The following is a 24,272-nucleotide window of genomic DNA, read 5'->3' as shown; positions in this document are numbered from 1 at the left end:
TTCTCACCCCACTCTTGTTGGCGGTGTTTGTTAAGGTTGAGGTACCCATTGCGGGTACGGAGGCTGGAGCCCACATGCTGTTTTTCCTTCCCCATCCCCCTGAGGGCTCTGGTGAAGTGGGATCTTACCGGCCTCCAGGCTCTGAGGCCGGGCTCCATCCACAGACCCGGAGATCCTGCTGGATACGGAGCTGGGTACCATCAGGGACAAGGCCCTGCAACATTCAGGTACTCTGTGTCCCCGTACAGACAGGCACAGACACACTCCAGCGTTGCTGGGTGTTCTAGTGCGCCGGGGACAGTAGCGCTGCGCGCTTGGGTTATACTCACTGCAGCTTAGCTGAGTGAGTTTATGTGTGGGGAACTACCGCGCCGGCCGCCCCCGGAGACTGCGGCGCGGCTGAGACTTGTGGTGCGCCGGGGACTTCGCGCCGACCGTGCTTTTACGACGGCAGCGCTTATAAATCTAGTCCCCGGCTTCTGCGGCCTAGTTACGTTTCGTTCCCGCCCCCAGCCCTGTCAGTCAGGGAAGGGGAGAGACGCTGTACAATAGTCAGCGCCGAGGGCTGGAGTCTTATTTACATACTCCAGCCCTCTCACTGGGCACAGTGGGACGCCAGTTTCCCGCTCTTTGTCTGCAGCACGCCCACGGCCCCCCCCTCTTCACAGGACGCCGGCAGCCATTCCTGCACGCAGTCTGAGCTGGAGAACGGACATAGCCCTGGGAGACCCAGACAGGGGATTCTGGCAACCACACACCCGCTGTTAAGCGGGCGGTAAGCAGCACCTAGGTGCTGACCCCACTAGTGCCACAGTGTTGTTTGGTGTACTTTTGTCTGTACCTATATATTGCACTGTACGGTCGCTTCTTGGCTTATACCCCTATATTGCTCTGAGGAGACAACAGCATGTCATCCGCAAAAAGCAAGGGTGCCAAGGCACAGGCTTTTTATGCTGCCTGTACCGCATGTGGGGCTGATCTACCGGCAGGTTCCACTGACCCCCATTGTGTGCAATGTTCGGTCCCTGTGCCACTTCATCAGCCGGAGTCTATGCTAGTAGTGGCCCAGGCAGAGACGCCTGTGAACCCTGCCCCGGTGACGGGGACAGAGTTTGCAGTTTTTGCTGATAAGATGTCTGTGACTATGACAAAAATTCTAGAAACTTTGCAGTCCAGGCCGGTCACTCAGACCATGGGCACTGCTGATTCAATGTTCCCCGGTCCCCCTCAGTTGGAACTAATCCGTGCTCCAAGGGGGTCCCAGGCATCACAGGCTGAAGGCTCTGACTCGGACGACAGTCCCAGGCAGCCTAAGCGAGCTCGCTGGGAGAGACCCTCGGCGTCATCACGCTGGTCAGGGTCTCAGCGAGAGGATTCTCTGTATGATGAGACAGAGCTAGGTGATCAGGAGTCTAATCCGGAGACTGCTCTCAACCTGGATACCCCTGATGGTGACGCCATGGTGAATGATCTTATAGCGGCCATCAATAGACTGCTGGATATTTCTCCTCCAGCGGAGGAGGCAGCAGCACAGCAGGAGAAATTCCATTTCAGGTATCCCAAACGTAAATTGAGTACTTTTCTGGACCACGCTGACTTCAGAGAAGCAGTCCAGAAACACCATGCTTATCCAGATAAGCGTTTCTCCAAACGTCTTAAGGATACACGTTATCCCTTTCCCCCTGACGTGGTCAAACGCTGGACCCAGTGTCCAAAGGTGGACCCCCCAATCTCCAGGCTTGCGGCTAGATCCATAGTTGCAGTGGAAGATGGGGCTTCACTTAAAGATGCCAATGACAGACAGATGGACCTTTGGTTGAAATCTGTCTATGAAGCTATCGGCGCGTCGTTTGCTCCAGCATTCGCAGCCGTGTGGGCACTCCAAGCTATTTCAGCTGGTCTGGCGCAGGTGGACTCTGTCATACGTCCATCAGTGCCGCAAGTGGCGTCGTTGACCTCGCAAATGTCTGCGTTTGCGACTTACGCTATCAATGCGGTCTTGGACTCTACCAGCCGTACGTCAATGGCGTCCGCCAACTCTGTGGTTTTACGCAGAGCCTTATGGTTAAAGGAATGGAAAGCAGATTCTGCTTCCAAAAAATGCTTAACCAGTTTGCCATTATCTCAAGACAGACTGTTTGGTGAGCAATTGGCTGAAATCATTAAACAGTCCAAGGGTAAGGACTCTTCCTTACCCCAGCCCAGATCAAGCAAACCTCAACAGTGGAGGGGACAGTCGAGGTTTCGGTCCTTTCGAGGTTCGGGCAGGGCCCAATTCTCCTCGTCCAAAAGGACTCAGAAGGAGCAGAGAAGCTCAGATTCCTGGCGGACTCACTCACGCCCAAAGAAAGCAGCCGGAGGAACCGCTTCCAAGCCGGCTGCCTCATGACTTTCGGCCTCCTCTCTCCGCATCCTCGGTCGGTGGCAGGCTCTCCCGCTTTTGCGGCATTTGGCTGCCACAGGTCAAAGACCGGTGGGTAACAGACATTTTGTCTCACGGGTACCGGATAGAGTTCAGTTCTCGTCCTCCGCCTCGGTTCTTCAGAACTTCCCCACATCCCGACCGAGCCGATGCTCTTCTGCAGGCGGTGTGCTCTCTAAGGGCAGAAGGAGTGGTGATCCCTGTTCCTCTTCAGGAACGAGGTCAAGGTTTTTACTCCAATCTGTTTGTGGTGCCAAAAAAGGACGGCTTTTTCCGTCCTGTTCTGGACCTAAAACTGCTCAACAAGCACGTGAAAACCAGGCGGTTCCGGATGGAATCTCTCCGCTCCGTCATTGCCTCGATGTCTCAAGGAGATTTCCTAGCATCAATAGACATCAAGGATGCTTATCTCCACGTGCCGATTGCTCCAGAGCACCAGCGTTTTCTACGCTTCGTTATAGGAGACGAACACCTTCAGTTCGTAGCCCTGCCATTTGGTCTGGCGACAGCCCCACGGGTTTTCACCAAGGTCATGGCAGCAGTGGTAGCAGTCTTGCACTCTCAGGGACACTCGGTGATCCCTTACTTGGACGATCTACTTGTCAAGGCACCCTCTCAAGAGGCATGCCAACACAGCCTGAACGTTGCGCTGGAGACTCTCCAGACTTTCGGGTGGATCATCAACTTTTCAAAGTCAAATCTGTCACCGACCCAATCACTAACATATCTTGGCATGGAGTTTCATACTCTCTCAGCGATAGTGAAGCTTCCGATGGACAAGCAGCGTTCACTACAGACAGGGGTGCACTCTCTCCTTCAAGGCCAGTCGCACCCCTTAAGACGCCTCATGCACTTCCTGGGGAAGATGGTGGCAGCAATGGAGGCAGTCCCGTTTGCGCAGTTTCATCTGCGCCCACTTCAATGGGACATTCTCCGCCAATGGGACGGGAAGTCGACGTCCTTAGACAGGAAAGTCTCCCTTTCCCAGACGGCCAAGGACTCTCTTCAATGGTGGCTTCTTCCCACCTCATTATCACAAGGAAGGTCCTTCCTACCCCCATCCTGGGCGGTGGTCACGACAGACGCGAGTCTGTCAGGGTGGGGAGCAGTTTTTCTCCACCACAGGGCTCAGGGTACGTGGACTCAGCAGGAGTCCACCCTTCAGATCAATGTTCTGGAAATCAGGGCAGTGTATCTTGCCCTACAAGCCTTCCAGCAGTGGCTGGAAGGAAAGCAGATCCGAATTCAGTCGGACAACTCCACAGCGGTGGCATACATCAACCACCAAGGCGGGACACGCAGTCGGCAAGCCTTCCAGGAAGTCCGGCGGATTCTGATGTGGGTGGAAGCCACGGCCTCCACCATATCCGCAGTTCACATCCCCGGCGTAGAAAACTGGGAAGCGGACTTCCTCAGTCGCCAGGGTAGGGACGCAGGGGAATGGTCCCTTCACCCGGACGTGTTTCAGGAAATCTGTCGCCGCTGGGGAAGGCCGGACGTCGACCTAATGGCGTCCCGGCACAACAACAAGGTCCCAACTTTCATGGCACGGTCTCGCGATCACAGAGCTCTGGCGGCAGACGCCTTAGTGCAAGATTGGTCGCAGTTCCAGCTGCCCTATGTGTTTCCCCCTCTGGCACTCTTGCCCAGAGTGCTACGCAAGATCAGGTCCGATTGCCGCCGCGTCCTGCTCGTCGCCCCAGACTGGCCGAGGAGGTCGTGGTATCCGGATCTGTGGCATCTCACGGTCGGCCAACCGTGGGCGCTACCAGACCAGCCAGACTTACTGTCACAAGGGCCGTTTTTCCATCTGAATTCTACGGCCCTGAACCTGACTGTGTGGCCATTGAGTCCTGGATACTAGCATCTTCAGGATTATCTCAAGGGGTCGTGGCCACCATGAGACAGGCTAGGAAGCCCACGTCTGCTAAGATCTACCACAGAACGTGGAAGATTTTCTTATCCTGGTGCTCGGCACAGGGAGTGTCCCCCTGGCCATTTGCATTGCCTACTTTTCTTTCCTTCCTGCAATCTGGTTTGGAAAAAGGCTTATCGCTCGGCTCCCTTAAAGGGCAAGTCTCAGCGCTATCGGTATTTTTTCAAAAGCGTCTAGCACGACTTCCTCAGGTACGCACGTTCCTGCAGGGGGTTTGTCACATCGTCCCTCCGTACAAACGGCCGTTAGATCCATGGGATCTGAACAGGGTACTAGTTGCTCTCCAGAAGCCGCCCTTCGAGCCTCTGAGGGATGTTTCACTTTCTCGACTCTCACAGAAAGTGGCCTTTCTGGTAGCGGTCACGTCTCTTCGGAGGGTATCCGAGCTGGCAGCGCTGTCATCCAAAGCTCCCTTCCTGGTTTTTCACCAGGACAAGGTAGTGCTGCGCCCGATTCAGGAGTTTCTCCCTAAGGTGGTATCCTCTTTTCATCTCAATCAGGATATCTCCTTACCTTCCTTTTGTCCTCATCCAGTTCATCGGTATGAAAAGGATTTGCATTTGTTGGATCTCGTGAGAGCACTCAGAATCTACATTTCCCGCACGGCGCCCCTGCGCCGCTCGGATGCACTCTTTGTCCTTGTCGCTGGTAAGCGCAAAGGATCGCAGGCTTCCAAATCCACCCTGGCTCGATGGATCAAGGAACCAATTCTTGAAGCCTACCGTTCTGCTGGGCTTCCGGTTCCATCAGGGCTGAAGGCCCATTCTACCAGAGCCGTGGGTGCGTCCTGGGCATTGCGACACCAGGCTACGGCTCAACAGGTGTGCCAGGCAGCTACCTGGTCGAGTCTGCATACTTTCACCAAACATTATCAGGTGCATACCTACGCTTCGGCGGACGCCAGCCTAGGTAGAAGAGTCCTGCAGGCGGCGGTTGCCTCCTCGTAGGGGAGGGCTGTTTTACAGCTCTAACTTGAGGTATTAATTTACCCACCCAGGGACTGCTTTTGGACGTCCCAATCGTCTGGGTCTCCCAATGGAGCGCCGAAGAAGAAGGGAATTTTGTTACTTACCGTAAATTCCTTTTCTTCTAGCTCCAATTGGGAGACCCAGCACCCGCCCTGTTTCCTTCGGGATTTTTGTTTTTTTCTGGTACACATGTTGTTCATGTTGAACGGTTTCAATTCTCCGATGTTACTTCGGATTGAATTTGTTTAAACCAGTTATTGGCTTTCCTCCTTCTTGCTTTAGCACTAAAACTGAGCAGCCCGTGATCCCACGGGGGGTGTATAGCCAGAAGGGGAGGGGCCTTACACTTTTTAGTGTAATGCTTTGTGTGGCCTCCGGAGGCAGTAGCTATACACCCAATCGTCTGGGTCTCCCAATTGGAGCTAGAAGAAAAGGAATTTACGGTAAGTAACAAAATTCCCTTCTTTATCAACAGCTGCCTGTTTACTATTCGTACAATGGCTGATGTACTGACACACATGTTGTGGAGCGGGGGTTTGAGTAGAGTGAGAGTCAAACATGCAAATATCATAAGCGTGACTAAAATGGGCAAGAAGCAAAAATGTAGCCCTAATTTCCTGCAATATCTATTTTGTTTGTACATTTTAGATTTTGTCGTTGATGCAACTCGCAAAGGCAACAAAATTCGTTTTGCAAACCACTCTGTGAATCCAAACTGCTATGCAAAAGGTAATGTGGTCCATTTACTAATTCAGCAACCACTGCAAAATGTAATCGGGAATGATGCAGTGGGATTGGGGAGGGCACCTGTCCTTAGAAGCCTTTTCTTTCTTTTTCAGTAATGATGGTGAATGGAGACCATAGAATAGGCATATTCGCTAAAAGAGCCATCCAGACGGGTGAAGAACTCTTCTTTGATTACAGGTTGGTGATGCTCTAATAATTATCATTTATCATGTAATTAATGGGTCAAGCACGGTTAATTTATAATTCTCCAGGATAGAGCAGCTCACATCTCTCATATTCTGGTGGAGCTAGGTGTTAATGGTGCTAGGCCTATTGTCCCTTATCTGTTTGCATATCCAGTGGGATTAGAAGTCTTAACAATAGGTTTCCTGTTTGCTTGTGGTAGAACCAAACCCCTTCTCCCCCTCTAAACAAAAGTAACCAAAATTAAAGACACACTATCCTTTCTAAAAATATAATAGATGTTACCTGCAGTCCTATGTAACACATATGTTTATACCATATTTTTTGGACTATAAGACACACTGGACCATAAGAAGCACCCTGGATTTAGAGGAGGAAAATAACATTTTTAAGCAAAAAATGTGGTCATGACACACTGTTATGGGGTGAGGATCTGCTGCTGACACTGTATGGGGGTAATTTAAAAAAAAAAAACAAAAAAAAAAAACGGCATGCGGTTCACCCAATTTTGATAACCAGCTAAGATAAAGTCTCATAGCTGGGGGCTAGTATTCTCAGCCCGGGGAGACTCACGTTATTGGGAGCCCCCCAAGCCTAAAAATAACAGCCATCAGCCGCCCAGAATTTCCTCATCCATTAGATTCGACAGTCCCGGGACTTTTCCCAGCTCATCCCGATTTCCATGATGCGGTGGCAATCTGGGTAATAAGGAGTTAATGGCAGCAGCCCATAGCTGCCAGTAAGTCCTAGGTTAGTGATGGCAGGCGTCTATGAGACACCCCCTCACCACTAAGCTGTAAGTGAAAGTAAATAAACACAAACACATAAAAATCCTTTATTTGAAATAAAAGACAAAAAAAACCCTCTTTCACAACTTTATTAACCCCTAAAACACCCAGGTCCGATGTAATCCACACGATGTCCCACGACGCATCCAGCTCTGCTACATCTGACAATCACAGAGAACAGCCATGGAACACGACCGTTCTCTGTGAGAGTCAGGCCGCAAGTGATGTGAGCCGCCAAGATCAGCCGTCATTCACCTGACTGAAGTCACCGCGGATCTCGCGGTCACTTCAGCCGCAGCCAGATTTGCGGTAACAGCTGGAGGACTCCTGCTGTATACTCGCCTCTTCTCACTCCACGCAGCATTGCTCGCTTCCTGTCTGTGCCAGCTGACCTCTGTGGAGCCGTGTGTACAGCGATGACGTCATCTCTGTGCTCACCGCTCTCCACACACAACGGCCGACAGACAAGAGGACACCGCGATGCTGCAGGGGAACAGTGAGTATACCGTACTTATTCACTAACCCCCGCTCTGATTATGGTGCATCGAGGGCAGTGAATTCAGCCGCACATGATCACTCCAGGCTGTAGTTGCCTGGGGTGATCACGCGGGCCGGCTCTTTGGTATGCGCGCATCCCCCGCCCATCTGTCAGCGCCAGCTTGAGGGCTGAGAGATGATGGGCGGGATGATGGGTGTGCATATCAAATGAGCGGGCCCACGCGGTCAGGATAGCGCTGCTACAGCCTCCTCCTGCCTCTGATGATCCGCTCCACCACAACCGCACCAGCCTTCATCTGCTCCACCACCGTACCGCAGCCATCGGACTATAAGACGCATCCCCCACTTTTCCCCCCAAATTTGGGAGAAAAAAGTGCGTCATATAGTCCGAAAAATACGTTACCACCCTAGTGAAAAAAATAAAAATAACCAAAAAGTTATTTATCTTAATAATTCAGGAAAGAATATTACTATATTTAGGGACTACATAATTGGTCAAGCACCATACCAGTAACACCTATATACAAAAAGTGCACTAAAGACCATAAATATTAACATATAATTTATTGATAATTCATTACCAATATTATAATTGCAAATGAACACTAGGTGGTGCAACACGATATGATACAGAGAATAAGTAAATATAAATATGCAGAAACAGTTCATTTTAATTAGCAGCCAAATGGTATAATTATCATACACGATGCCCAGTAAATAACAACATTACAAAAAGCAAAGTAATTACGGAATCATACAGATATTGCATAATGTAGATTGTGTAAGCACACCGGAGTCCTTATATACACCAGATTTAAAGGGGTGGTTCACCCATTTTTTTTATTTTCTGTATGAGCTCTACTTACCTTTCTAGGCGTCTTCTCCATTGCCTTCTGTTTCCAGTTCTGGCACTGAGCGGCGCTATCCTGCACGCTCAGTGCCAGTCACATGACCCCCTGGAGCTGTGGCCGCCGGCATCCTCTGACGTCCCGGCATTTCCGGGCTCTCAAACAAGACGGGTACGTCACAAAATGCCGGCGCCACTCAGATTGAGTGACAGGGCTGTGGGCGGTGACTACCGCACGTCACAGCCCAGCATCGAGGGGAGGAGCCGGAGGACGTTTGTGTGGAGCCGGCGTCCTGCAGAGAGGCTGAGACACGGGGCGCCAGGGTGCAGTACAGGGGGGGTCTTTAGCTGAATCCCCCCCTGCACGTAAGTATGTGATCACACTGTCCACCCGTCCGCTCTGCTGCGATGTCAGGAGAGCGGCCGGTGTCGGGCAGTGTGATCGTGTGCTCCTCCCAGCAGCAAGACACTGGCAGGCATGTCACCGCTGTGCTCTGCCATCTGTCCTGCTGCATGGGACCAACTGTCTGCACTCTGTCACCTGCACCACAAGTCACAGAGTGGAGACAGTTGGTGACAGAGCACCTCTGCCCCCCCCCCCCCCCTGTTCTTTCCCCACTCTCTTCTCTCCCCCCACTCTTCTCCCCCTCCCCTCTTCCCCCTCTTCTCTGCCCCCCTCTTATCCCTCTCTCCCCTCTTATCCCTCTCTCCCCTCCCCTCTCTTTTCCCTCGCTCTCTTCCCCCCTGCGCTCTCTTTTCCTCCCCCCTGCGCTCTCTTTTCCTCCCCCCTGCGCTTTCTTTTCCTCCCCCCTGCGCTCTTTTCCTCCCCCTTGCGCTCTCTTTTCCTCCACCCTCGCTCTCTTTTCCTCCACCCTCGCTCTCTTTTCCTCCCCCCTGCGCTCTCTTTTCCTCCCCCCTGCGCTCTCTTTTCCTCCCCCCTGCGCTCTCTTTTCCTCCCCCCTGCGCTCTCTTTTCCTCCCCCTGCGCTCTCTTTTCCTCCCGCGCTCTCTTTTTTTCCTCCCCCCTCGCTCTCTTTTCCTCCCCCCTCGCTCTCTTTCCCCCCCCTCGCTCTCTTTCCCTCCCCCCCTCGCTCTCTTTTCCTCCCCCCCTCGCTCTCTTTTCCTCCCCCCCTCGCTCTCTTTTCCTCCCCCCCTCGCTCTCTTTTCCTCCCCCCCTCGCTCTCTTTTCCTCCCCCCTCGCTCTCTTTTCCTCCCCCCCTCGCTCTCTTTTCCTCCCCCCCTCGCTCTCTTTTCCTCCCCCCCTCGCTCTCTTTTCCTCCCCCCCTCGCTCTCTTTTCCTCCCCCCCTCGCTCTCTTTTCCTCCCCCCCTCGCTCTCTTTTCCTCCCCCCCTCGCTCTCTTTTCCTCCCCCCCTCGCTCTCTTTTCCTCCCCCCCTCGCTCTCTTTTCCTCCCCCCCTCGCTCTCTTTTCCTCCCCCCCTCGCTCTCTTTTCCTCCCCCCCTCGCTCTCTTTTCCTCCCCCCCTCGCTCTCTTTTCCTCCCCCCTCGCTCTCTTTTCCTCACCCCTCGCTCTCTTTTCCTCACCCCTCGCTCTCTTTTCCTCACCCCTCGCTCTCTTTTCCTCACCCCTCGCTCTCTTTTCCTCACCCCTCGCTCTCTTTTCCTCACCCCTCGCTCTCTTTTCCTCACCCCTCGCTCTCTTTTCCTCACCCCTCGCTCTCTTTTCCTCACCCCTCGCTCTCTTTTCCTCACCCCTCGCTCTCTTTTCCTCACCCCTCGCTCTCTTTTCCTCACCCCTCGCTCTCTTTTCCTCACCCCTCGCTCTCTTTTCCTCACCCCTCGCTCTCTTTTCCTCACCCCTCGCTCTTTTCCTCACCCCTCGCTCTCTTTTCCTCACCCCTCGCTCTCTTTTCCTCACCCCTCGCTCTCTTTTCCTCACCCCTCGCTCTCTTTTCCTCACCCCTCGCTCTCTTTTCCTCACCCCTCGCTCTCTTTTCCTCACCCCTCGCTCTCTTTTCCTCACCCCTCGCTCTCTTTTCCTCACCCCTCGCTCTCTTTTCCTCACCCCTCGCTCTCTTTTCCTCACCCCTCGCTCTCTTTTCCTCACCCCTCGCTCTTTCCCCCCCCGCTCGCTCTCTTTCCCCCCCCCCGCTCGCTCTCTTTCCCCCCCCCCGCTCGCTCTCTTTCCCCCACCCCTCGCTCTCTTTTCCCCCCCCCGCTCGCTCTCTTTTCCCCCCCCGCTCGCTCTCTTTTCCCCCCCGCTCGCTCTCTTTTCCCCCCCGCTCGCTCTCTTTTCCCCCCCGCTCGCTCTCTTTTCCCCCCCGCTCGCTCTCTTTTCCCCCCCGCTCGCTCTCTTTCTTTTCCTCCCTCCCCTCGCTCGCTCTCTTTTCCCTCGCTCTCTCCTGGCATGGTCAGTACAGAAATCTCTCCATCGTGGAGGGGTGAGAGGGAGTAATAAACATGGAGTCCCTACTGTGTCTGTGTATTTATTTCTAATAAAGTATTTTTCTCTGTGTGGTCTTTTTTTTTTTTTAACCCTTTATTGGAGATTCTTAATGGCCAGGTCAACCTTGGCCTGACATTTAGAATCTCGGGCTTTATACCAGCGGGTAAAACATAGCTGGTATTAACCCCTTATTACCCAGCGTGCCACCTGCCACCAGGGCCACTGGAAGAGTTGGATACAGCGCCAGAAGATGGCGCTTCTATAAAAGCGCCATTTTCTGGGGCGGCTGTGGACTGCAATTCGCAGCGGGGGGCCCAGAAAGTTTGGGCACCCTTCACTGCGGATTCCAATCCCCAGCTGCCTAGTTGTACCTGGCTGGACTCAAAAAATCGGCGAAGCCCATGTCATTTTTTTTTTTAATTATTTCATGAAATTCATGAAATAAAAAAAAAAAAAGGGCTTCTCTATATTTTTGGTTCCCAGCCGGGTACAACTAGGCAGCTGGGGGTTGGGGGCAGCCCGTAGCTGCCTGCTGTACCTGGCTAGCATACAAAAATATGGCGAAGCCCACGTCATTTTCTTAAAAACGTTTTCAGGGAAAAACCTTTATAAAAAAAAAAATGCTTCCCTGCATTTCTATTGCCAGTGAAAGTAACACGAAGCAGCGGGGGCTAGCAGCCAGTAGCTGCTTTGGTTACCCTTAGCAACAGAAAATGCAGCGGGAGCCCACAAACAATGTGTTTTTTTTTTTTTTTTATTTTTTTTATTTTTAATTAATTTTTTTTTAAAAAAAACGGCATGGGCTTCGCCCATCGAGCACCAGAGCATTTTACTGCTCAATTCATCCCAAGTAATCAGATGACTCCAGTGTCGGCCGATTACTTGTTCTGTGTCCCCCTGCATCCATCGCAGCGTGTACGGGCTGTGAGGTCAGCGGAGTGGAGACAGTGACATGCTCTGCTCTGACACATAGTGTGCTGCATGTCACTATCTTTCTCCATTATGGTACTTGTTGTGCAGGTGACCGGATGCTACATGTCACTAACTGTCTCGACTATGGGACTTGTTGTGCAGGTGAGAGTGTATACAGTTGGTACTATGCAGCAGAAATCACAGAGTGGGGCAGTTAGTGACATGTATCATCCGGTCACCTGCACAACAAGTCCCAGAGTGGATACAGTGACATGCAGCACACTATGTGTCAGAGCAGAGCATGTCACCAACTTGCTCTGCTCTGTCACCTGCGGTGCTGCATGTCACGTTTTTGCCGCGACTTGGTGCCTTTTTTGCTGTGTTTTTGCTCACTGCGTTTTTAATCAGTGCACAATGCCATTAAAGATTGTTGATGAAAAAAATAAAAAAGGTCTGATGTCATTTCCTTATTCAAAATGTTCATTGTATGCAGGAGAGCAGACAGCAGCTGCAGAACTACAAGGCTCAGCATCCTCCATCCAGGACTGTATGCAGTTTTTTACCCAAAAAGAAAAAAAAAATGACGTGGGCTTCGCCATATTTTTGTATGCTAGCCGGGTACAGCAGGCAGGTACGGGCTGCCCCCAACACCCAGCTGCCTAGTTGTACTCGGCTGGGAACCAAAAATATAGAGAAGCCCTTTTTTTTTTTAATTATTTCATGAATTTCATGAAATAATTTAAAAAAAAAATGACGTGAGCTTCGCCTAATTTTGGTGTCCAGCCGGGTACAACTAGGCAGCTGGGGATTGGAATCCACAGTGAAGGGTGCCCATGCTTTCTGGGCACCCCCACTGCGAATTGCAGTCCGCAGCCACCCCAGAAAATGGCGCTTTCATAGAAGCGCCATCTTCTGGCGCTGTATCCAACTCTTCCAGCTGCCCTGATGCCGGGTGGCTAGCCGGGTAATAATGGAGTTAGGGCTAGCTGTATATTATCAGCTGGCCCTAAGCCCGAAATTCATGGTGTCACGCCAATATTAGACATGGCCACCATGAATTTCTAGTAATAAGAAAAAAAAAAAAACACAACACACAGAAAAATATTTTTATTAGAAATAAAACACAACACAATTAGTGACTCCATCTTTATTGAAATAAACCCCCCTCCGCAGTAATCCTGGGTCAGGGTCCCGCGCCGTCCAATCCGGATCCAATATCATCTGATCGGTTTGCTGGAAGGCAAAGCGATCAGATGATGTGTCAGGATAAAGGATGTGAATCACATCACACAGCAGCTGATTGTATAAAAGCCGATTATACAATCAGTTGATGCATCACTGCAAAAAAAAAAAAAATAAATAAATAAATACTCACGTCTGTACTGATGACCGGCAGCTCCTGGAGCGATCGGATGAGAGTCTGATCCTGTCCCATCACTGCAGGAGCTGCCGGTAATCCGCTGATGAAGTCCCCTGACGGCAGGATCAGCTGATAGCCGGCCGGGCAAGAAAAAGCCGGCGAGACTACGATCAGCTGATGCGTCAGGTGACTGCATCAGGTGATCCACGGCCAGGTCCTGCAAGCTTCGTGCATGCACCGGGGAGACTGCACACAGCCGAAGCGGCGGGACCGAGACAGGGGCAGGAAGCAGGCATGGCACTCTGCAGACAGGTGAGTATTACATACACACACACATACACACTCACTCACACACTGTATATACACACACACACACACTGTATATACGCACACACACACACACTGTATATACACGCGCACACACTTTCTTCCCCTGGCTGTGCAGAGCTGCTGTATCTGTGATTTCTCTTAGTGCACATCCACTGGGAAGAGGCAGGGAGGAGGGTTTGGGTGGGAGCAGAGTGGGTGTATTAGACACAATGGGTGTGTTAGATAAGCTAGACACCGCCCTAAAGCCACAAAGAATTCTGGGACTTGTAGGAACTGAACACAGGAAGTCAGAGGAGAGATTAACCCCATCAGAGCTGGAGCCAGCAATGAGCATGTGCTGCTAGTGCACAATGAAAGGTAATTTTGCTGAAAAAACATAATAGATGTGTTGAGGGGCACATATTAGCAAGATTTATCAGAAAAAAAAAAATCAGTTTTGGTAACTGGACAACTTCTTTAAATGGAGACACTGTACAGTGCCACTTTTTCACCTGGTGGGGAGTTTTGGTATAAATTTTTTCTTCGGCGCTCTATTGGGAGACCCAGACGATTGGGTGTATAGCACTGCCTCCGGAGGCCACACAAAGCAATTACACTAAAAAGTGTAAGGCCCCTCCCCTTCTGGCTATACACCCCCAGTGGGATCACTGGCTCACCAGTTTTCTGCTTTGTGCGAAGGAGGTCAGACATCCACGCATAGCTCCACTGTTTAGTCAGCAGTAGCTGCTGACTATATCGGATGGAAGAAAAGAGGGCCCGTATGGGGCCCCCAGCATGCTCCCTTCTTACCCCACTTGTGGTTTGTAAGGTTGAGGTACCCATTGCGGGTACGGAGGCTGGAGCCCACATGCTGTTTTCCTTCCCCATCCCCCTGAAGGGCTCTGAGGAAGTGGGATCTTACCGGCCACCAAGCCCTGAGGCCGGGCTCCATCCACAGACCCATAGAACCTGCTGGATGTGGAGCGGGAGTGCCGTTCAGGGACAAGGCCCTGCAACTTTCAGGTACTCTGTGTCCCCGTATGGCAGACCACGCGCACCCCAGGCTTGCTGGGTGTGCTAGTGCGCCGGGGACTGTAGCGCTGTGCGCTGGGCTTATAGTCCCCGCAGATTACTGGGGGACTTTATGTGTGTGGATCGCCGCGCCGACCGCCCCTGGAGCGGCGGCGCAGCTGCGACTTGTAGTGCGCCGGAGACGCGCCGACCGCGCTTTTACGGCGGCGGCGCTTCTAACTTTAGTCCCCGGCTTTCTGCGGCCTAGCTCCGCTTCGTTAACGCCCCCCACCCTGTCAATCAGGGTAGGGGAGAGACGTTGTTCAATCTGCAGCGCCGAGGGCTGGAGCACGATTTACATGCTCCAGCCATCTCACTGAGCACAGTAGGACACAGGCTTCGCGCTTTTTCTCTGTGCACGCCCTAGGCCCGCCCCCAGGCTTGCAGCTCCCCAGGACGCCGGCAGCCATTATACACATGCAGTCTGGCTGGAGAACGGACGCAGGCTCTGGGGGACCCAGGCTAGGGGTTTCTGGCGACCACACACCCGCGCTAAGCGGGCGGTAAGCAGCACATACGTGCGGCCCCACTAGTGCCACGGTGTTATATTTTTCGCTGTACATAGACACTGCTGTGTCTAGATATATTTATATACTGCACTGTAAGGTCGCTTCTTGGCTGTACACCCTATATTGCTTTGAGGAGACAACAGCATGTCATCCGCAAAACGCAAGGGTGCCAAGGCACGGGCTGTATACACTACTTGCTCAGCATGTGGGGCTAATCTACCAGCAGGCTCCAACGACTCTCATTGTGTGCAATGTTCAGTCCCAGTGGCACTTCGTCAGCCAGAGCCTATTGTGGTGGTAGCCCAGGCAGAGACGCCTGTGAACCCTGCCCCGGTGACGGGGACAGAATTTGCAGTCTTTGCTGATAAAATGTCTGTGACTATGACAAAAATCCTGGAAACCTTGCAGTCCAGGCCAGTTGCTCAGACCATAGACACTGCTGTGTCTATGTTCCCCGGTCCCCCTCAGTTGGAACTAATCCGTACTTCAAGGGGGTCCCAGGCATCACAGGCTGAGGGCTCTGACTCCGATGACAGTCCCAGTCCGCCTAAGCGAGCTCGCTGGGAGAGACCCTCCACGTCATCACGCGGATCAGGGTCTCAGCGAGAAGGGTCCCTATATGAGGGTTCAGAGGTGGGTGATCAGGAGTCTTGTCCTGACGCCGCACTCAATTTGGATACGCCAGATGGTGACGCCATGGTAAATGACCTTATAGCGGCCATCAATAGGCTGTTGGATATTTCTCCCCCAGCCCCTTCTGCAGAGGAGGCAGCTGCACAGCAGGAGAAATTCCATTTCCTGTATCCCAAGCGTAAATTGAGTACTTTTCTGGACCACTCTGACTTCAGAGAATCCATCCAGAAACATAATACTTATCCGGACAAGCGTTTTTCTAAACGCCTTAAGGATACACGTTATCCTTTTCCCCCTGACGTGGTCAAACGCTGGACCCAGTGTCCAAAAGTGGACCCTCCAATATCCAGGCTTGCAGCTAGATCCATAGTTGCAGTGGAGGATGGGGCTTCACTTAAAGATGCCAATGACAGACAGATGGACCTTTGGTTGAAATCTGTCTATGAAGCTATCGGCGCGTCGTTTGCTCCAGCATTCGCGGCCGTGTGGGCGCTCCAAGCTATTTCAGCTGGTCTGGCACAGGTGGACTCTCTCATACGTCCAGCAGTGCCGCAAGTGGCGTCCCTGACTACGCAAATGTCTGCGTTTGCGACCTACGCTATCAATGCGGTACTGGACTCTACGAGCCGTACCTCAATGGCATCTGCCAACTCTGTAGTTTTGCGCAGAGCCTTGTGGTTAAAGGAATGGAAAGCAGATTCTGCTTCTAAAAAATGTTTAACCAGCTTGCCATTATCTGGAGACAGACTGTTTGGTGAGCAATTGGCGGAAATCATCAAACAGTCCAAAGGTAAGGACTCCTCCTTACCCCAGCCCAGATCAAGCAAACCTCCACAGAGGAAGTGGCAGTCAAAGTTTCGGTCCTTTCGAGGCTCGGGCAAGCCCCAATTCTCCTCGTCCAAAGGGACTCAGAAAGAGCAAAGGAGCTCTGATTCATGGCGGGCTCACTCACGCCCCAAGAAAGCAACCGGAGGTACCGCTTCCAAGGCGGCTGCCTCATGACTTTCGGCCGCCTCCCTCCGCATCCTCGGTCGGTGGCAGGCTCTCCCGCTTTTGCGACATTTGGCTGCCACAGGTCAAAGACCGGTGGGTAACAGACATTTTGTCTCACGGGTACAGGATAGAGTTCAGTACTCGGCCTCCGCCTCGGTTCTTCAGAACTTCCCCACATCCCGACCGAGCAGATGCCCTTCTGCAGGCGGTGAATTCTCTAAGAGCAGAAGGAGTGGTGGTCCCTGTTCCTCTTCAGGAACGAGGTCAAGGTTTTTACTCCAATCTCTTTGTGGTGCCAAAAAAGGACGGCTCATTCCGTCCTGTTCTGGACCTAAAACTGCTCAACAAGCATGTGAACGCCAGGCGGTTCCGGATGGAATCCCTCCGCTCAGTCATTGCCTCAATGTCTCAAGGAGATTTCCTAGCATCAATAGACATCAAGGATGCTTATCTCCACGTGCCGATTGCTACAGAGCACCAACGCTTTCTACGCTTCGTGATAGGAGACGACCATCTTCAGTTCGTAGCTCTGCCATTTGGTCTAGCGACAGCCCCACGGGTGTTCACCAAGATCATGGCGGCAGTGGTAGCAGTCTTGCACTCTCAGGGACACTCTGTGATCCCTTACTTGGACGATCTACTGGTCAAGGCACCCTCTCAAGAGGCATGCCAACTCAGCTTGACTGTTGCACTGGAGACTCTCCAGACGTTCGGGTGGATCATCAACTTCTCAAAGTCAAATCTGTCACCGACCCAATCACTAACGTATCTTGGCATGGAGTTTCATACTCTCTCAGCGATAGTGAAGCTTCCGCTGGACAAGCAGAGGTCACTACAGACTGGGGTGCAGGCTCTCCTTCAAAGTCAGTCGCACTCCTTAAGACGCCTCATGCACTTCCTCGGGAAGATGGTGGCGGCAATGGAAGCGGTTCCGTTTGCGCAGTTTCATCTGCGCCCACTTCAATGGGACATTCTCCGCCAATGGGACGGGAAGTCAACATCCCTGGACAGGAAAGTCTCCCTTTCCCAGACGGCCAAAGACTCTCTGCAGTGGTGGCTTCTTCCCACCTCATTATCACAGGGAAGATCCTTCCTACCACCGTCTTGGGCGGTGGTCACGACAGACGCGAGTCTGTCAGGGTGGGGAGCAGTTTTTCTCCACCACAGGGCTCAGGGTACGTGGACTCAGCAGGAGTCCACCCTTCAGATCAATGTTCTGGAAATCAGAGCAGTGTATCTTGCCCTACTAGCCTTCCAGCAGTGGCTGGAAGGAAGGCAGATCCGAATTCAGTCGGACAACTCCACAGCGGTGGCATACATCAACCACCAAGGGGGGACACGCAGTCGGCAAGCCTTCCAGGAAGTCCGGCGGATTCTGATGTGGGTGGAAGCCACAGCCTCCACCATATCCGCAGTTCACATCCCCGGTGTAGAAAACTGGGAAGCAGACTTCCTCAGTCGCCAGGGCATGGACGCAGGGGAATGGTCCCTTCACCCAGACGTGTTTCAGGAAATCTGTCGCCGATGGGGAAGGCCGGACGTCGACCTCATGGCGTCCCGGCACAACAACAAGGTCCCAACCTTCATGGCACGGTCTCGCGATCAAAGAGCGCTGGCGGCAGACGCCCTAGTGCAAGATTGGTCGCAGTTCCGGCTCCCTTATGTGTTTCCACCTCTGGCACTCTTGCCCAGAGTGCTACGCAAGATCAGATCCGATTGCAGCCGCGTCATACTCGTCGCCCCAGACTGGCCGAGGAGGGCGTGGTATCCGGATCTGTGGCAGCTCACGGTCGGCCAACCGTGGGCACTACCAGACCGACCAGACTTACTGTCCCAAGGGCCGTTTTTCCATCGGAATTCTGCGGCCCTGAACCTGACTGTGTGGCCATTGAGTCCTGGATCCTAGCGTCTTCAGGATTGTCCCAAGGGGTCGTTGCCACCATGAGACAGGCTAGGAAGCCCACGTCCGCTAAGATCTACCACATAACGTGGAGGATATTCTTATCCTGGTGCTCTGCTCAGGGAGTGTCTCCCTGGCCATTTGCATTGCCTACCTTTCTTTCTTTCCTGCAATCTGGGTTAGAAAAAGGTTTGTCGCTCGGCTCCCTTAAAGGTCAGGTCTCGGCGCTATCCGTCTTTTTTCAGAGGCGTTTGGCACGCCTTCCTAAGGTGCGCACGTTCCTACAGGGGGTTTGCCATATCGTACCCCCGTACAAGCGGCCGTTAGATCCATGGGATCTGAACAGGGTACTAGTTGCCCTCCAGAAGCCGCCCTTCGAGCCTCTGAGGGAGGTTTCACTTTCTAGACTATCACAGAAAGTGGCTTTTCTGGTAGCGATCACATCTCTTCGGAGAGTGTCTGAGCTGGCAGCACTATCATCCAAGGCTCCCTTCCTGGTCTTCCACCAGGACAAGGTAGTGCTGCGCCCCATTCAGGAGTTTCTCCCGAAGGTGGTATCCTCTTTTCATCTTAATCAGGATATCTCTTTGCCTTCGTTTTGTCCTCATGCAGTTCATCGGTATGAGAAGGATTTACATTTGTTAGATCTGGTGAGAGCACTCAGAATCTACATTTCCCGCACGGCGCCCTTGCGCCGTTCGGATGCACTCTTTGTCCTTGTCGCTGGTAAGCGCAAAGGGTCGCAGGCTTCTAAGGCCACCCTGGCTCGATGGATCAAAGAACCAATTCTTGAAGCCTACCGTTCTGCTGGGCTTCCGGTTCCATCAGGGCTGAAGGCCCATTCTACCAGAGCCGTGGGTGCATCCTGGGCATTGCGACACCAGGCTACGGCTCAACAGGTGTGCCAGGCAGCTACCTGGTCGAGTCTGCACACTTTCACCAAACATTATCAGGTGCATACCTATGCTTCGGCGGACGCCAGCCTAGGTAGAAGAGTCCTGCAGGCGGCAGTTGCCTCCCCGTAGGGGAGGGCTGTCTTGCAGCTCTAACATGAGGTATTTCTTTACCCACCCAGGGACAGCTTTTGGACGTCCCAATCGTCTGGGTCTCCCAATAGAGCGCCGAAGAAGAAGGGAATTTTGTTACTTACCGTAAATTCCTTTTCTTCTAGCTCTTATTGGGAGACCCAGCACCCGCCCTGTTGTCCTTCGGGATTTTTGGTTTGTTTGCGGGTACACATGTTGTTCATGTTGAACGGTTTTCAGTTCTCCGATGTTACTCGGAGTGAATTTGTTTAAACCAGTTATTGGCTTTCCTCCTTCTTGCTTTTGCACTAAAACTGGTGAGCCAGTGATCCCACTGGGGGTGTATAGCCAGAAGGGGAGGGGCCTTACACTTTTTAGTGTAATTGCTTTGTGTGGCCTCCGGAGGCAGTGCTATACACCCAATCGTCTGGGTCTCCCAATAAGAGCTAGAAGAAAAGGAATTTACGGTAAGTAACAAAATTCCCTTCTTTTTTTTTTTTTTTTTTTAAGATGCCTTTTGTTTCCCCATGCCTTAAAAAACATACATACAAATTTTCAGCCAATTCTGTCCACTGGGTCAGTCTGCACACTGCTCCAAACACCATAGCTTATTTTTTTGGCCACCTTGCACATAAAGAAGAAACGGTACTTTATTTTTGGACCCTGATTGTAATAGTAGTCACTCTGTGCCTATTCATAGTAATCCTGACCTTTTTGTGCCCCCATAAAATACCTCCTTGTAAAATATGGTTCACCGCACCATATAGGAATACAATTTGGGGCCATATAATATACAGTGGGCACGAAAAGTATTCAGACCCCTTTCATTTTTTACTCTGTTTCATTGCAGCCATTTTGTAATTTCAAAAAAGTTCATTTTTTTCTCATTAATGTACACTCTGCACCCCATCTTGACAGAAAAACCCCCCAGAAATGTAGAAATGTTTGCAAATTTATTAGCAAGAAACCTGAAATATCACATGGTCATAAGTATTCAGACCCTTTGCTCAGTATTGATTGGAAGCACCCTTTTGAGCTAGTACAGCCATGAGTCTTGGAAATGATGCAATAAGATTTTCACACCTGAATTTGGGGATCCTCTGCCATTCTTCCTTACAGATCCTCTACAGTTCCGTCAGGTTGGATGGTGAACGTTGGTGGGCAGCCATTTTCAGGTCTCTCCAGAGACGCTTAATTGGGTTTAGGTCAGGGCTCTGGCTGGGCCGGTCAAGAATGGTCACAGAGTTGTTCTGAAGCCACTCCTTTGTTATTTTAGCTGTGTGCTTAGGGTCATTGTCTTGTTGGGAGATGAACCTTCAGCCAAGTCTGAGGTCCAGAGGACTCTGGAAGAGGTTTTCATCCAGGATATCTCTGTACATTCATCATTCCTTCAATTGCAACCAGTAATCCTGTCCCTGCAGCTAAAAAACACCCCCATAGCATGATGCTGCCACCACCATGTTTCACTGTTGGGATTGTATTGGGCAGGTGATGAGCAGTGCCTGGTTTTCTCCACACATACTGCTTAGAATTATCATCAAAAAGTTTCATCTTCGTCTCGTCAGACCAGAGAATCTTATTTCTCATAGTCTGGGAGTCCTTCAAGTGTTTTTGTTTTTTTTTGCAAACTGTATCCGGGCTTTCATATGTCTTGCACTGGGGAGAGGCTTCCATCAGGCCACTCTGCCATAAAGGCCTGACTGGTGGAGAGCTGCAGTGATAGTTAACTTTGTGCAACTTTCTCCCATCTCCCTACTGCATCTCTGGAGCTCAGCCACAGTGATCTTGGGGTTCTTCTTTACCACTCTCATTAAGGCTTTTCTCCCACGATTGCTCAATTTGGCTGGATGGCCAGGTCTAGGAAGAGTTCTGGTGATCCCAAACTTCTTCCATTTAAGGATTATGTGCTCTTAGGAACCTTTTAGTACTGCAGAAATTCTTTTGTAGCCTTGGCCAGATCTGTGCCTTGCCATAGTTCTGTCTCTGAGCTCATTGGGCAGTTCCTTTTGACCTCATGATTCTCATTTGGTCTGACATGCACCGTGAACTGTGAGGTCTTATATAGACAGGTGTGTGCCTTTCCAAATCAAGTCCTATCAATTTAATGAAACACAGCTGGACTCTAATGAAGGAGTACAACCATCCCAAGGAAGATCACAAAGAAATGGACAGTATTTTACTAAATATGAGTGTCTGAGCAAAGGGTCTGAATACTTGTAACCATGTGATATTTCAGTTTTTCTTGTTTAAAAAAATTTGCAAAAATGGCTACATTTCTGTTTTTTTTCTATCAAGATGGAGTGCAGAGTATAAATTAATGAAAAAAAATGAACTTTTCTTAATTTACCAAATGACTGCAATGAAACAGAGTGAAAAATTTAAAGGGGTCTAAATACTTTCCGTACCCACTGTAGTCTCTTCCCTTCTACTCATTAGCCCCCAAATTATGCCTTCTGAGATATATTCACCACCGAGCATCAGGCTGCCAGTGACCGTGGAAAGGTGGCATACGCGTCATAAAGATGTGTATGCAATTAAATACAGTATACGAAAACCAGATTGAAATCGGCATTCACAAGTGCTCTCCATACTGGCAGTCATTTTACCATTCATTTTGGAGTGGATCTGACTCTTGAAGTTTTTGTTTTTTTTTCTCTTCCCATATGCTTGTCATACACTTTTGTGACCCAAATAAGATGGATCTACCATAGTACGACTTTTGTCCACTCTAACACAAGAAAAGCAAAATTGTACCCCTCAATATTCTGCACTTCACTGGGCTCGTGCACACAGCTGTAACAGGGCTGTCCTCCAGGTCCTCTGCATGCTCTGTATCCTCTTCGGCCTTGTATGTGTCAGATTATTGCAGTATTCCATAACCTCCACCCCTGATGAATTTCATACAAATTAAGCAGAAAAATTGGCATACGCCATCGAACGTCATATGTTCAGAGATCCTCTCCTTCAGAAGTATTGCCGCTATGGGAGAATATCTACAACAGTACGCCTTTAAGGAGCTTTACAGGCCCCCATAAGCTGCCATACAGGCTTAGTGCCCATGTACATAAGCCCTAAGCCTCAATCATGAAGCAATTCTAGAAACCATAACAGATTCTTCCTAATGAGAATTTAGGTTATGTTTTGGAATTAGAAAGTGTCATTCCTTTCCCTTGTGTCACATTGAGACTGTTTTTATTTAGACACGTGCTAATATGATCTAAACTCTGGATATAGCAAGGTCTCTTCTTTTCATTGTAGATATAGCCAAGCTGATGCTCTGAAATATGTGGGCATTGAGAGAGAAATGGAAATCCCCTGATGGACCAGCTACCTCTTGTCGCAGCCCATGCCTTACCTTCTTCAGGAATTTCTAATACTGGCGCAATTTTTACCTACAAAGAATGAAAAGAAAAATGCGAGCTGAAGTTCTGAATTTACTGAGTACTGTAAAACTAATTTATAGTGATGTCAAAAACAATTTTATTCATTTTTTTTTTTTTTTTTTGTCAGCTGCAAAATTTTTTGTACCAGTGAATTTTTGGCAATAATGTATTGTGGTACATCTCCCACCTCAAATAAAACATACTTGAACTTCTCTATTTCCTGTATCCTTGTCAGTGAAATGGATTGGTAATGGTTCATTGAATATTGTGGGGACGCTTTGAGAAGTACAACTTTCCTGCCATATGTATACCAAGAATCAAAAGTGATCAAGGAGGAAAAAAAATAAAAAAAACTCTTTTATTGGATTATTTAGGGCAGAGGTGCACAACCTGCTCCTGCATTTCTGCGTGGCCTCCACATCTGGCACACCCATATTTGTGATTCCAATCTGCTCAGTGCTCTAGAGAAGAAAAGAAAATTGGATGATGCGGCTCGCCATTGTGTTTTATGAGAAATGTGAATCCATAACCTTTTCTGTCATTTTCAAGAACAAAAACGGGGATAGTTGCACCCTTAAGGGTATGTTCACATGTTGCTTTTTGCTGCTTTTTTCCTGCAGCAAAACGTGCTCTTTTGGCAGTAAGAAAAAAAAAGCTGCTTTCAAAAGCTTTTGCTGCTTTTTTTAGCATTTGTTTTTGGAGTAATTTATCTACAGTACATGTTTAACCCCCTGCAACACCCAGGCATTTTTCTTTTTCCGTTTGTTTTGGGGTTTTTTCCCCCTTCCTCCGAGAGCCGTAACTTTTTTTATTTTTTTGTCAATCTTGCCATATAAGGGCTTGTTTTTTGAAGGACGAGTTGTAGTTTTAAATGAAACAATAAGTTTTACCATATAGTGTACTGGAAAACAGCAAAAAAATTCCAACTGCGGAAAAATTGCAAAAAAAGTGTGATCGCACAATAGTTTTTGGGATATTTTATTCACGGTGTTCACTATATGGTAAAACTGATGTGTCGGTGTGATGCCTCAGGTCGGTGCGAGTTTATAGACCCCAAAGAGGTATAGGTTTACTTGTATCTAAGGGGTTAAAAAAAAAATTCACAAGCTTGTCCAAAAAATGTGGCGCACATTTTGCGCCATTTTCCGAAACCTGTAGCGCTCTCATTTTTCTGGATGTAGGGCTCAGTGATGGCTTATTTTTTGCATCTCGAGCTGACGTTTCTAATGATACCATTTTTTGCGCAGATGCTACGTTTTGATCGCCTGGTATTGCATTTTGCGCAAAATTTGCGGCGACCAAAAAACGTAATTTTGGCGTTGGGAATTTTTTTTTGCTGCTACGCCATTTACCAATCAGATTAATTGATTTTATATTTTGATAG

The 24,272-nt window shown here is 50.2% G+C and overlaps 1 protein-coding gene across 4 annotated transcripts in view; it reads left to right on the top strand.

Annotated features, from left to right (window-relative positions):
- EZH2 (enhancer of zeste 2 polycomb repressive complex 2 subunit) overlaps window positions 1-23,104 on the top strand; it is a 152,916-nt gene extending 129,812 nt beyond the window's left edge. For 3 of the 4 annotated variants that reach the window (XM_075315162.1, XM_075315160.1, XM_075315161.1), the window contains exons 18-20: window positions 5,975-6,055; window positions 6,166-6,250; window positions 22,764-23,104. In XM_075315162.1, the coding sequence (XP_075171277.1) occupies window positions 5,975-6,055; window positions 6,166-6,250; window positions 22,764-22,824 (227 nt within the window). In that variant the 3' untranslated portion in view covers window positions 22,825-23,104. Of the gene's footprint in view, window positions 1-5,974; window positions 6,056-6,165; window positions 6,251-22,763 lie in introns of those variants that run through there. The other variant, XM_075315164.1, reaches the window with a different exon arrangement.
- Window positions 23,105-24,272: the final 1,168 nt, after the last annotated feature.

The sequence above is a fragment of the Anomaloglossus baeobatrachus genome, chromosome 6, assembly GCF_048569485.1.
Source record: "Anomaloglossus baeobatrachus isolate aAnoBae1 chromosome 6, aAnoBae1.hap1, whole genome shotgun sequence".
NCBI classification, from domain to species: domain Eukaryota; kingdom Metazoa; phylum Chordata; class Amphibia; order Anura; family Aromobatidae; genus Anomaloglossus; species Anomaloglossus baeobatrachus.
This window is presented reverse-complemented; position numbering and strand designations above follow the sequence as displayed.